Genomic DNA, 13517 nt, shown 5'->3' on the forward strand with positions numbered 1-13517 from the left:
CTGGTGGCAATGATTTGGGTTACTGAAAATGAAATTTTGTGACTCAAGTTTTGGAGCACTTAACGAAACAGTATCCCATCATGTTTCATATATCAAATTCTAATCCAGATCAGAAATTACAGATCTCTATGATCTACTGCTACTGTTTTACATAGACTAGCTGACATATTAATACCTCAAAACTTCTTTCCACTACAAACTGCAGCCCTAGGTAATCACACAGGACATCCACAAGAGCCAAGCTCAGCCCAGCACTAGCTCCACGACAGAAAGGCACTGTAAAGTTTAGTCCAAAGTTCGCATTATGGACATTTTTATAAATAAAAACAAAAGCAGGTAGTAAACATTTTTGAAGCAGGCTTTGTGTTTACATCCAAGCACTTCAGTAAGTGTGACAAATGTTGCCACCTCATGGACAGGTGCAGGGTTTGATCCAGCTCAGCGGTAGGAAGGAAAACAGATCACGGAGATGACTCATTGCTGCCCTTTCACACTCCCCTGAGGGAGGAAGCCAGAGCTTGGCCAGAAGGATGCTTTTGCCACTTGGGTCTGAATCCAGAAGAATGGCAATGCATCCACAATTGGGGGAAAAAAAGAAAACAACATAAAAAGAAAACATAGGAATGGGAAAGGGGGAAGGGGCAAGGAGCTACATATATTCAGAGTATTTGACCATTTATGATATAAGAGCAAGGTGGGGAAGACTCTTGATTTTTCTTTGTAAAAAACCTGTAATGTTCAATTTAGGACCTGGCATTGTCTTTTACTGTCAAACAGTCAAAAGTGAGCACTCAAGAGTAAAATATCAGTGTTTTTAAAAGGCTGTGGGACCTGGAGTTTCCAAGAGGGTTACCAAAATCTTCAGATTCATGACGACAATAACCTCCAACTAGACTAGATTTGAATGCTCCATAAATTGTGTATCTTCTACTTGTAAGCTGCAATTGTAGTGCATTCCATCAGGTATTTCCAAGACCAAAGTTTTATGTTACAGTACCACATTGGTTATTCACTGTTCCACCACTTCTGGTGAACTGCTGCAAAGACTCTGTCACCTGTTGAATTTCTCCCTTCCTGAAGAAAAGGCAGCTGTGCTATCCTCCTCTACATGACAGAGGCTGTTACAAAAGTCATTACAAGGTGTGTATGTTAAAATTATGTTCATTCCACATGGCACTATAATTAGCACTTTATGTAACTGGATAAACATAAAAGGAGCATAGAATGTCGAAGCAAAAATAAAACATTTCAAGTTCAACATAGGAATAGAACTTTAAGAATCATTTATTTTTTTAAAACAGAACTTTGTAAAAATACATTCATAGTCAACATTTATGAATGGTCTGCAGAAGACAGTATAGTGACTAATTGTGAGATTCCTATCATCATGATCTCCATGTAACAGGGTAACAGTCTGCCTACATACTACTGAAGAGAAAAAAGTATTTGTACCAGCTTGATTTTTAAACATGTTCTTATGTTTATTATACTTTGCTACTCCACTCTCCTAAAATGGTGGCCTCAGGAAAAGCTGCTTTGGCAGGCAATTGCAAAGATTCCTGTGGAGAGGAAGTGAAAAGACTGGGCATACAAACAACGGCTGCTGCCATGTTCAAAGCACTGGGGAGAGTTCATAGAGCAAAATGCAGTCCTAAGTAAATGGGTTTCAGGCAATTTCAGTGTTAAGATAACATCATTAAGAGTAGAACAGATTGTGCTCAAACCCTGCTGTTTATAATTAACACATTGCTTCCAAATACTCCAGGGTCCCTGGTAAATAGTCCTCTGCTCAGATCCACCCAGACCAATCAGAGTATTTTCATCAGGTTCCATGCTGGGCCAGCACCTGTTTGGACAAATCCAAAAGAGCCAAAATACTCTTCTTTCTGGCCGGCTAAGTAGAGAGATGAACACAGCTTGCCTTAGTCATTGTCACAGTGTCCATATGGCTGTGAAGCTTGTTTTCACAAGAAATCGTACAAGTACTTTATTATGTCGAAGTTCACGGTCCTATAAACAAAAACACAGTATATTAGAGCAATCATCTTCACACTGCTAAGACTTTAACCTGTTTGGAGACAGCACATGCAGGACATTCTGCACAATCAAAATCAAGCAATTCCCCAAAAGAAATGCAAGCAAGAATTAATGATTTTTTCATTTCTCTCATTATTTACAATACCTCTCTTCTGATTATTTAAACTTTGTAAAATTCTATAAAAGAAATATAGCAACTTCCTAGTAAAGAAAGGAAGACTCATTTCAATAATGAAACAGTAAAAATATAATAATATTAATAAAATTATATTTTCGTATGGCAAACTTGATGTTCTAGTTGGTGATGCAAAGCAACAACCTTTTATGCTATTCAATGTTTTGTTCATCTCCCAAACCACCTGTTTTAGCATGTACTACGCAGCTCCTTCATCTGTACTCATTTGGAGCCTGCGTTCTTTCAGTCTTGACAGTAGTTGACCCATGTTCATAGCTAAATTTGAAAAATCCAAGAATGCCAATCAATGGGATACAAGATTTTAATGTACAATTTTGTACTTTAATGGCAGGAAAAAAGAAACAGCAGAAGAATAAAACATATAATTATTTTTTTTGTCTCTAAACTCATTCTTCTATACAATCTAGCACTCAGACTTTAGGGTTTACTGTTTGAATAAATGCAAATTACTGCACATAATGACACGTATAAAATTAAAAGGGTTTAAGTATTCAATGATGCAAAAATAACTACTAACAATACTAAGAGAGATTAGCTAGCGGAATTCTTATTTGTTGGACTACAATCATTTAATATTCTCTGTTCATGCATCAGCCTGTAACCCACTTTTCAAAAAGTTTTTATAAAACATCATTTTGGACAGAGAAAAAGTTTAGAAATCCCCAAGATACATAACAGGAAATAATCTGTTGGAGTCTATTTATTAATCTAGTGATAAATTCAAAGATATTAACTGCCACTGTTAGACTTGCATGACAATGTGTCACTCAAAAAAAGTGCTTTAGTTACAAGGCTTTCCACAGAAACAAAATCACACACACTAACAAATGCTGACCTTATCAACTAAATGAAACAGAACTGTCCTGTCATAACAACTGGGTTTATTACAGACTCTCTGAAAAGATCTATTATATTCAATAAACACTACAAGAGCCCTACTTTAGCTAGAGAAAATTTATGAACGTAGGTTTGAAATTCTTAAAGCAGAAATTATTTCTAACAAAGAAACATCTAACTTAACCTTCAGCTAAATGTTTAACTACTATGTGGTAAAAAACAGAGATATTTCCACAAAGACTGAGTATATGCCACAGAATAGAGCCAGACATGAGGTTCTGTGTTAAAAAAGAGAGAATGTGCATTTCAGCAGTTACCACATTAAAAGCCACCGGAAAGAGACACAAGTTTTTTACTCTTTTCCAAAAATAGGTGGCTTTATTTTAGTGCAAACTTCACTTTTGCTTAAAAAACACAGAAAATGAAATGACAATCTGAATAGCCTGAATGGGGGTGGGGAGGGAGCATCTTTTTCTGACCCATTCTTTGCACTCCTCAGCCTTCCATTAGGAAATATGCTGGAGAAACAAGGCTGAGATATCTGAAGATTTTAGTGACTACCAAACTTACTTTAGTACTATTTCAGTAACAGAGAAAGAAGAATCAGAAGATGGCCTGCTTACTTGGTATGTATTTCGGCCGCAACTGCAAAGTAGTTCCTTCTCTGTGACAAAACCAAAACTATTGCACAGATAGAAAATGAAATTTCTTAAAGCACAGAAGATCACGCCTTCATCCTATAGCTATTCCCCCACCGAGGGAAGAGAGCTCATTTATAATGAATTCATGAAACCTTCTGTTTTTATGGATCACTCTCCTTTAAGATTTAATAAACACCATGGGCTGAAAAGTGTATTTCAATAAAAATTGTAATGAAGGAACAAAGCAAGATTTTTTTAAAAAAGGGAGAAACAGGAGGAAAGCAGAACAGGCCATCTATAAAATCTTTCTATCTACCAAATTTAAATAGTCCTATCTAGGCAGCAAATAAAGACCTGCAAACTGCTTGGAGGGGGTGAAAAAAAGAACTGCTTTCTTCCTCATAAAATGTAGGAAAAGTCAGTTTAGATACATATATATGCATATACATACATATATATACACACACACACACATCAGATCTAAAGAAAAGCAAGCTAAAACACTGTACCATGCACTGAGCTTTGAAGTGACAGTGTCTCTGACAAGTACTTCCTCCAGCAAGTGTGAGATGCATGGCACAAGTTTTGGTCCTGTTTTCTGGCCATCTCTACCTTCCAGCAGCAACGTTAATGCAGTCACTGAAACTTCTAAGGATGTCAAAGTTGCAAGGAAATGGCTGTCAAAGTATCCCAATTCAAGGATCCGTCCAACCTATAACTGTATACACAATGATCCATGTTGCTGAGCAGATGGTCTGCTGTGCTTGGTTCCAGGGGGAGCTTTTTCAGGGCATCACTCACAAGTGACTTTACTGCCGGGAATAGCAAACTGACATAGCAAAGCTGTGGAGGTCCTGGCAGTGTGGTCTGGCCAGACCTGAGCCATACAAAGTTTCATTCTATGGCCTGTCCAACTGAAAATTGAAATTAGTGTATCTGTTGCATTTACTGACAAGGCTACTGGACATTCAATAGCTCAGGAGAGCAACATGTGCACTGAGTTTATGAAATACAGCCTACACCTCAGGTTGCTCTGAAGTCCCACATTACAGAGAAGAGTTGGCCTTGAGAACATTTCTCCCTTTTGACACTTGTCATTCCTGGGCTCTGTTCTGGTTATAGACTGTTTATCCAAGACTTGCTAATAAGATGGCAGCAACAGATAAAATATGAGACAAAGGCCTAATTGTTGCATTTGTATTGCATGTATTTCTTCATGCAATAATTTTCTTCAAATTATTGCAGTCTCTCCTGATGGATCTCAAACTGTTCTCAGACTTCACAACTGAAGGCTCTGGATAAACAAAGACACTGATGTACCTACATCCACTTACTGAATTAGCTCATATCAACACATGATCACACAAGATAGTCTATGTGCAAGAATTCTTATTACCTATGTAGTTTTTATATCATATGCACAACACTGTTAAGAACTAAATACAATTTCAGATTCAAATACCATAATATGCGTTTTGGTAATGAAATGGACTGACATTTCAGAGCAATATTTTCACATGAAGTCCCTGACCTTTATTAAGCACAAAGACAGTATGTTACTGTAACACATACTGCCACCGTAACATAAATCTTTTTCAAAACAGGAATGGATTATACTTACCTTGGGTACAACTTTTCTCATAAATAACATGACTTATTCAGTCATTCTTAGAAAACATCCACAGGTTTTTTATTCTGGTCTGCAAAGAGCTATAGACTGAACAAATACTTGGTCTGAAGTATCTTTCAAGTCAGCACATACAACGGGTAAATGAACTCTTAACAGGCTCACCGGGCAATAGCTCTGATGAAGTCCAGAGATACAGTACATTTGTATCGTGGTCCATCAAGCTGGTCGTTCTGGTCAACCATGGATAACAGCTGCAGTGTCACAAGAGAGGTGATCTACAGACAAGAGACACCAGCAATGTTAGAAATTTTTGTTAACAGAAATAGCAGTGGCCAATTTGTTATTTTGGGTTTCGGTTTTGTTGGTTTTTTCTTTACATTTGGCACAATTCCCATTTTTCTCTGGAAAGTCAGTCCTACTTGCTCATTGTTCACTTCCACATAGCTCCACAGCAAGAAAACCCAGGAATGTACATACAGCTTGCCATTACATTTTCAGCACTAGCAGTGATAGACACAGGCTAAACCCTTCATCCTTCGTATCAAAAGTTATCCTGGAGTTTTGATCAGAGGAACAGTAATAATAGGCATGAGCTGAACATTTTCCAAATCTCTGCCTGACAATCAGAAGGGACTAGGATTTTCTTTCCTTTATCCCTAAGGATCGCCTTTTGAACTCTCCCACTCAAAGTTGGATATTCCTGTGCCAGATCCTATCACATTTTGAACAGATGGATGTATCACTCTACTCCAGATAAAAAAGAATTTGAAAGTTGGAAAGAAAAGGCTAGAAGATTGTATGCTTAAAAAGAGCAGGGTCTGAGTTGAGAGAAATTTGCCTACAAACACACTACAGTGTCTTGACAGAGCCATTGATTATTTTACTGAAATAGCAATGTACCAGCATACCTTTTCACTTTGCTCCTCCAGTGATGGCTGTGGTACCACTGAAGTGCAACCATGGGGTGTCACCACTGAGAACAGCCAGCCCATTCTGACTCGGTCAGGAAGAGACACTGTAGTGATTCCATTGTCTCCCTATCTCCTCCCAGATACCATGGAAAGAAAGAGATGAAAGGAGGAAAGAAAATTTTCCCTGGCCTTTGCAATAGATACCACTGACAATTTAGGGCAATGAGGTTACATTCTGTGACAAACTGGTATCTATCTGGCCACAGGTTTCAGTTTCAAAAAAACAGCCAACCATGACCTACTTCTGAGTAATGATAATAAGACAGTAAGGAAGAATAAATGTATCAGGAAAGAAAGTGTCAGTTCAAACGTTTAAGGAAGCACATTGCTATAAAAAGCATCAGCAAATTCTTACCAGTATCAATAAAAAAATAATCCTAACTCAATAATAACCCCGCTCTTTTGCTGAAAGTACTTGGTTTTCAAATTTGTGACAGTGCTTGTAGGAGGTAGGAATAATACAATAGAAAAAAAAAAATTACACCTACCTGTGAAGAATAGAAAAAAAATATGGTGCCCAAGAATGAAGCAATTTTTTTAACAGCCTGCACTTAACTTTCTTTCACATGGCATGAGACGACAATAATTTGGATGCCAAAATTCTGCAAAGTCTTTGGAGATTGTTTAAGGAATGCTGGTCACAAAGACAAATTCCATTTACTTAATTCAGATCTATAATTTACACAATTTATCAAATTTTAGCATTGAGAAAATTTGAGAAAATTGAACTCAGAATACAGCAAATTGCTCAAATTCCAGTTCATTAATAATTTTGCACGTATCACTGACTGGGATAAACCTCAAACTTGTTAGGTTTTACATTCTTAAAATACTCATGAGAGTACATTTTTCTCCATTCTTCATTCAACAAAGCCCATATTCACAATGGAGGAATCTGCTGTAACAATTCCATCCAGGTGCATCAATATCAGAAATCACACTTGGAGCTGGTCTCACGTTCAGAAATCTCCAGTGAAGGAACAGCAGGAGGATTCCTTGAAGTTCCTTATGACTACAGAAAAAGTCTGCACAGTTTGGAGTCAGATCCATCTCAGGTTTTTGTGGGATTTAAAAGTGACCTTGCTGCTGCATTAAAAATGCTCCACCAATACTTCAACAAATTGTGTATTTTCTTTTCCAAGTAGCACCAAACGCTCCGCGAGTAATAAGAGGTCAGCAATGTAAAACTCCCTGCTGAAGACTGACTCAAGAAATCTGAACTAGCATCAGACTTGACACCAAGTTTCACTAATGTTCTTGACTAAAGAAATTAACCCAAAGACTCAATATGCAAGATAAATGAAGCTACTGATCATCAGAGTAATGAACTTAGGAAACTGCAACCTTTTACTTACTTCTTCCACAATCCTTAATAAATTTCATCACAGGGAAGGAAGTGCAAAAACATCAAGTCCTAACCCTGAGACCAATTAAAAACCTGTAGAGAGAACTGCCATTTTCAATTCATGCAGGCAAGAAATAGTTTTATATCCAAAGAGGCTCAGTAGAGATAAAGAGAAAGAATGTATATTTGAGGGGAGTAAGTAGGGACCAACTTTCCTACAGACAGCCAAATGTTAGAAGCTAAAATACCTAACTTGTTAGTCTTTGGAGTAGAATTCAGCATGCAGTAGAGTTACAGATGCCTGGCCTGTACATGGAGAGAGGCAGAGATCTCCTAAGGACAAGTCCAGAAGCCTGCCTGCTGAGGGGGCAGCAGCCTGGAGCTTTGTTTGCACAGCTTTTTCAGAGGATTCAGGGGGAATCAAAACCAGCAAGGGAGTTCAAAAAGCAATGTCTTCTTAATTTTTTCTTGCTTTATACAATACACCAGGAGAGTTCTGCTGCTCTCAGCCACAGAAATGGACAAGACACCTATTTTGTGCAATGAATTGACAGAAAAGACTGAATTGTGGTAGATGGGGAATTATTAAGTTTCTCTAATATTCTGTGCTGAACCTAGACCCAGTAAATAAAAGATGACTGTCTTCACCAAAAGGTTCAGCAACACGGAAAGTCCAAATCCCTTCTGACACAAGAGGCTTGAGCATCTCTGCTGAACGTCTGGCAGGTAACTGGGGTGGCAGCAAAGGAAGGAGGAAGAAAAAGCCAAGTACAGTATTAAATCATCACCAGACCTAACTTGCACTCTAACTGCTTCTGAAGCTGAGCCATTTTGCATAAAACTGCAATCTCTCTTGGCCTACCTAGGGCATTCACCTGCAAAAGCAGAATACAGTGGAATGAACTGGGTTTAAGACAGTGTATTTGTAGCATAAATTTAAAATGCACCAATATTCATGTCCTCTTAGTTCTTGAGTTCCAAGTGCCACCTATAACCTAAGCACTGGAAAACAATTACTACTTCAGAAGTTCAGGTATTGTAAAATTTTGGAGGCAATATATTCTTAAATTAAAACACATCAAAAGTTTGAAACACAGATGGGAAAAATATGAATGCAATGCCAAACTAACTGCACTTCTTAGTCAAAAATACACCACTGCTTTTGAATTTTTTTTAACTTCCCTTTTTTTTTTTTTAAATATCATGGGTACAGCGGCTCCATTTCATTATCACAAAAGCTTGAAAAGAAACATCTGGCAAGAACAGACTAGAAACAAGCCAGAAAAACTGTGTGGGCGATATAAGAAAGAATATTTATTGAGAATCTTTTGAATAAAAGAAATTACAGTTGAAATAAATATTCTAGAATTAGTTTTAAAATTACTCAAATTTGTGGTGATTTAATATTAGCAAAAGTTAATAATTAAATGAATTTTTCTACAGGAATAGTAAGAAAATCTGAAAAAAAACCCAAAAACAACTTACTGATCTGAAAGATGTAGAGAAACGGGTTTCACCAGTATGTTTAAAAATAAGTGATGACGGAACTTGCTTTGAAATATATTTGTGTGAGAAACCTGCTGCTGAAATCTTGGGTCCAAGGTGAGAATAATCCTAAAAGCATAGCAGACAATTTTTCCCAGGAGGAAATGACCACTCAGATTGCTTCTGGAGATTCATTGGTCAAACATGGACATTGAAACCTCTGGAAAAAAACAAGCAACCCACAAGCCATCCTTCAAGGCAGCTTTTTTTTTTTTCTATCAGCCTGGACTAACAGATGGGCCTTGCATCATTCCCCAAGCAGACACAAAGACTGGCTTTGTGAGCACATGGCTGTGTGGAAGTGAGAAGGATTCCAGAAGAAAGGGCTGTCTGCTGAGAAAGGCCGGGCTCTTCCCAAAGACACCACAAGAAGCCAGAAAATATTCACTGAAGTGCAAAACATGAGCAGAATTAGAATCTATGACACAGGGAAATGCATGGTTAGCTTGGGTAAGCAATGGCAGACTATCTGGGAAAGAGCCTGGATGATGTGTGGATCATATCTCAAATCCATAGCATAAAACTAAACAGAAAATGATGCTGACTATTTTGGGGTGGAAGGGGAGCTATTTCCTCAGAGATGTGATTAAAATCTCACCAAGTGTACATTTTAAATTGGACTGGAAAAATATTAATGAAAGGAGGAACAATTTCAAACTGGCAGAAATATACTAGATGATCTGTTTTTTTTTCATCTCCACAGTTTATAATATTCAATTATCTTGCCCAAGATGTAAAATTAATTCTAACTCTTCAGTCTGGCTTACTGTCACACACACAGATTTTGAATGTCAAATGTATCAAGAAACTAAGAATTTTCCATATTCAGCACCATCAGACAAGGGTACTACACTCTTTCACAGTCACATGAATGGTGCTTTGCAGCACCATCATCCTGTAGCTCTGAAAGCCTGTGCACTTGATCAAAACCTACGACTGCCAGCAGTCACATTTGGGCACATGGAAAAACCTCTGCTATGCAACAAGGCACTTGGAACACCTGATACCATTTACAAAACACATTTCAGTCAAAATGATTGTACAATACTCTCCTGGAGTTAAATTCAATAACCTCAGTACAAATTATGTGAGTGTAAAAAAGCTGCTCAAAATTATTTCAATGAAAATTATAGCCAGAGTATGCTCACATGTCAGCCTTATTTGAAAAGCTAAAAGATAACCATAGAATATTACAACTATAAGTATTTAAGACAGCAATTGTTCAAAATTGTTTTTATAAAAATTATTAAAAATAAATCAACATTTTTCTGAATGCTTCCATAGAACAAACAGGTTTGGATACTGAATTACATTTTGGACAAGGCTTTTAATGCATTAAAAAAATACAACAGGAGGGACAACCCCCAGCTTACTTAGGGCCTTCAAGCCTGCAGTTAAACATTCATTACAACATGCTTCAGCTAGGTATTTTACCTTTATCCCAGCATCCGCCTCTATTTTAAAACTATATTACGAACACAGACAAAATGTTTCTGACACTAACAGAGGCACCAAGAGACACAGCCACAGCCTCAGTGCTGCTCCAGAGACAGCATCCTGTGCCCCTCCCTTTGGTGACACACGTAGGTGGCTGTGCAGGATGCGACAGGGCAAATACAGTGACCCAGCCTGCTTTGCAGTTTCTTTTATGAATGTTTGCATTTGATGTCTTTCTTTGTCCCAGATTAGTTTGCAGTTTTTGTGTTTCTGTCGCATAAATATTATTTCATTATTTTGTGTTGAGTCTCCAAGACCTGTATTTCATTTCACTCAAGGCAAATCTGTGATTTACAGATTTAAACAACTGACTCCATTCGCTTTTTCAAAGGTTAATCGTATCAGTGATTTAGTCATTTATTAAGAAGCCAAAACTTCCTTTAGTCTCTAAAAGACAATCCAGAAGAAATGTTTATTTACCCTCAACTACATGACCTTGAATTTCTTGCTGTTAAACCCATTCTGTTTGCAGCATACTCACCACCTAAAATATTTTTCTTGCGTCTCTTCAGAACAGAAAAGTTTACTAAACCAAATGCATATAACATTGAATTTTACTAAAAAAATATTCCAGTTTTTACTCTACCAGTCATTAGAACCATTCACACACAATATTTTCTCCATCATACAATCACTCTCCACCACCTCTGCCTCCTTTTGTGTCCCATTTACACAAAATGACGCTTGACAAGAAACAGTGCCAATTTCATACACTTAATCAAGGGATAAATGTGCATATTTTGTCTTTTTCCTTTCCCCCTCCTCTTCCTGCATCACTGCACCCTCTCCTGTATTTCAGAACACAGGACACCTTCCTTCATTCTAGAAGCTGCCTTATGTCTAGACCATTCTCCTGCAATTGGCCTCCCTCGTGGCTTTTCTCTTCAATCTCTAGAGAAACAAATGTATTTTCATATTTTGAGAAGACACTTCCCACTCTTGCTCTATTCATATTCATATTTTAGAATACTTTCTCTTCAATAAGCAGTCTGTCTTCTAGTGTTTGTTTGGTGACTGACTAGCTGCGAATCTTAACTCGTCAGTGAAGCTACAACTCTTCTTTGTACTGTCTCATAATCTCTACTCCTCACATATTCTCTTCCCAAAACTTCTATTTTAAAAAAAAATCAAAACAAAACATACCATATTTTTTCTAAAATGGGGACACTGAATCAAGATCCAGGAACCATTCCAGGAAACCAAAAAGGCAATTTTAAAAAGCAAACAAGAAATCCAGACGGAAGTATTCTTCATCCAAAGATGTAGTTAATCTGTAACACTTTGCCTCTGAAAAATCAGTGTAGTGGTATAGAATTTTGAGGAGTTAAGAAAGCCACACAGGGCACATTCACAGAAGCAAATAAAACCTTGGGCTGCTGAATGCAAACAACATCACCTCTGTGGCAAGCATTTAAGCCATAGGTAGTAAGAAGTTGTAACATACACAGCTCATCCTCTGCTTTCTGGTCTTCAATTTCTTCTACTCACTTGATATTACTCAGCAGTAGTGAGACAGTTTTACTGTCTAAGAAGTAAAACAGTGGGTAAGCCCACTTTCGGTCTGACTTAATGTGCCTGCTGTGACGCATTCATCAAAGGTAAAATATATCATCTGCATCTTCTACATCCTACCACTCTGCTCCCCCTTTTAACCTTCTCTTGGGCCTCTGCAAGGGCTCTCTCAATATTAATTATTGTATTCTCCCCACACTTTGCAGTCTTTGTAAAAACAAAAAAAAACCTATTTGATGAAAATTCAGCTTCCCCCACCATCTCCTGAAAACCTTCCCAATATGTCAAAAGCATTTGCACAGATTAGCCTTGCCCACTCATTGCTACAATAGCACCACTTTTTAAAGCAGTTCAATAATTTATTCATTTGGGAACTATTATTAAAGAAATCTTTCAAAGTGCTAATGAATTTGCTTTCTCTTCATTATTTTTATTCAATATAGAAATTAAGGAAAAGCTCATTTTTTTTTCTCTCAGCACATTTACTTTAGCATTAATCAATCTGCCTAATAAGAAGGAAAAAAAAGGCAGTTCACAACACACTTTGTCTTGCTCGGCTCATCATCTTTAAAAAGAAGTACAAAAACCATAGAGTGATGCATGGATAAATCAGTATTTCTGAGTCAGTTCCTTCACTTTGAGGATCAATTAAAGTACTTCATAAAGGTATGAAAGGCATGCTAGAAATTTGCTTAATGTGGTATTTTCTGAAAGGATCAAATTATTTTCTGTACATGAGGATTATTTGGAAATATTTTCAGAACTTTGTTAAGACTCCTGGAAGTGATGACAGGAATTAATTTTGATAGTCAAACCCAAGATTTGAATGTGTCTGCAATCTGTTGAAGATGTTTTCATCTAATTTACTCTTTAACAATCAGGAAGCACATAACTCCTAAGGAGAAGGACTACAGATACAAGTTACAGACAGTTAATTCAAAAGTACTCCCCTTTCTAGTTCATACCTCCAAAATCTGAGAAACCAAAGATGGTAACAGATGGTCAAAAGAACACTTGGGGAATGATGTTTACAGTTAATGTGATTACTTAAGTCAGGTAGCTTCACAAAGTGGACACCAGACAAAGGCTGGCTGTTTTTCAAGGCACAGGCAATAGCCAACACAAGTATCCTTCTGCCATCCCCTCATTCATTTTTGCATCAGAGGTCTCAGGTTTCAGGCAGGTTTTTTTACAAGATAAGTAAAACAACAAAAAGACTGTTTTCCAGAAGAAAACCTCTGTTCAACTGACCAAGCATTTTAATTACCCAAATCTACAATTTTTTTCCTTTTTTTCCTCCCTTTAT

The 13517-nt window shown here is 37.3% G+C and overlaps 1 protein-coding gene across 1 annotated transcript in view; it reads right to left on the bottom strand.

The window, feature by feature from the left end:
- Positions 1 to 1272: 1272 nt before the first annotated feature.
- The window catches only part of LOC131591743 (origin recognition complex subunit 5-like), a 63362-nt gene continuing 51117 nt past the window's right edge, over positions 1273 to 13517 (bottom strand). Inside the window, exons 14-15 of the mRNA XM_058862761.1 lie at positions 5504 to 5616; positions 1273 to 2010 (exon numbers count right to left, since the gene is read on the bottom strand). Of these exons, the coding sequence (XP_058718744.1) occupies positions 1965 to 2010; positions 5504 to 5616 (159 nt within the window). The 3' untranslated portion in view covers positions 1273 to 1964. The remainder of the gene's footprint in view (positions 2011 to 5503; positions 5617 to 13517) is intronic.

This window comes from Poecile atricapillus, chromosome W (genome assembly GCF_030490865.1).
Source record: "Poecile atricapillus isolate bPoeAtr1 chromosome W, bPoeAtr1.hap1, whole genome shotgun sequence".
NCBI classification, from domain to species: Eukaryota; Metazoa; Chordata; class Aves; order Passeriformes; family Paridae; genus Poecile; species Poecile atricapillus.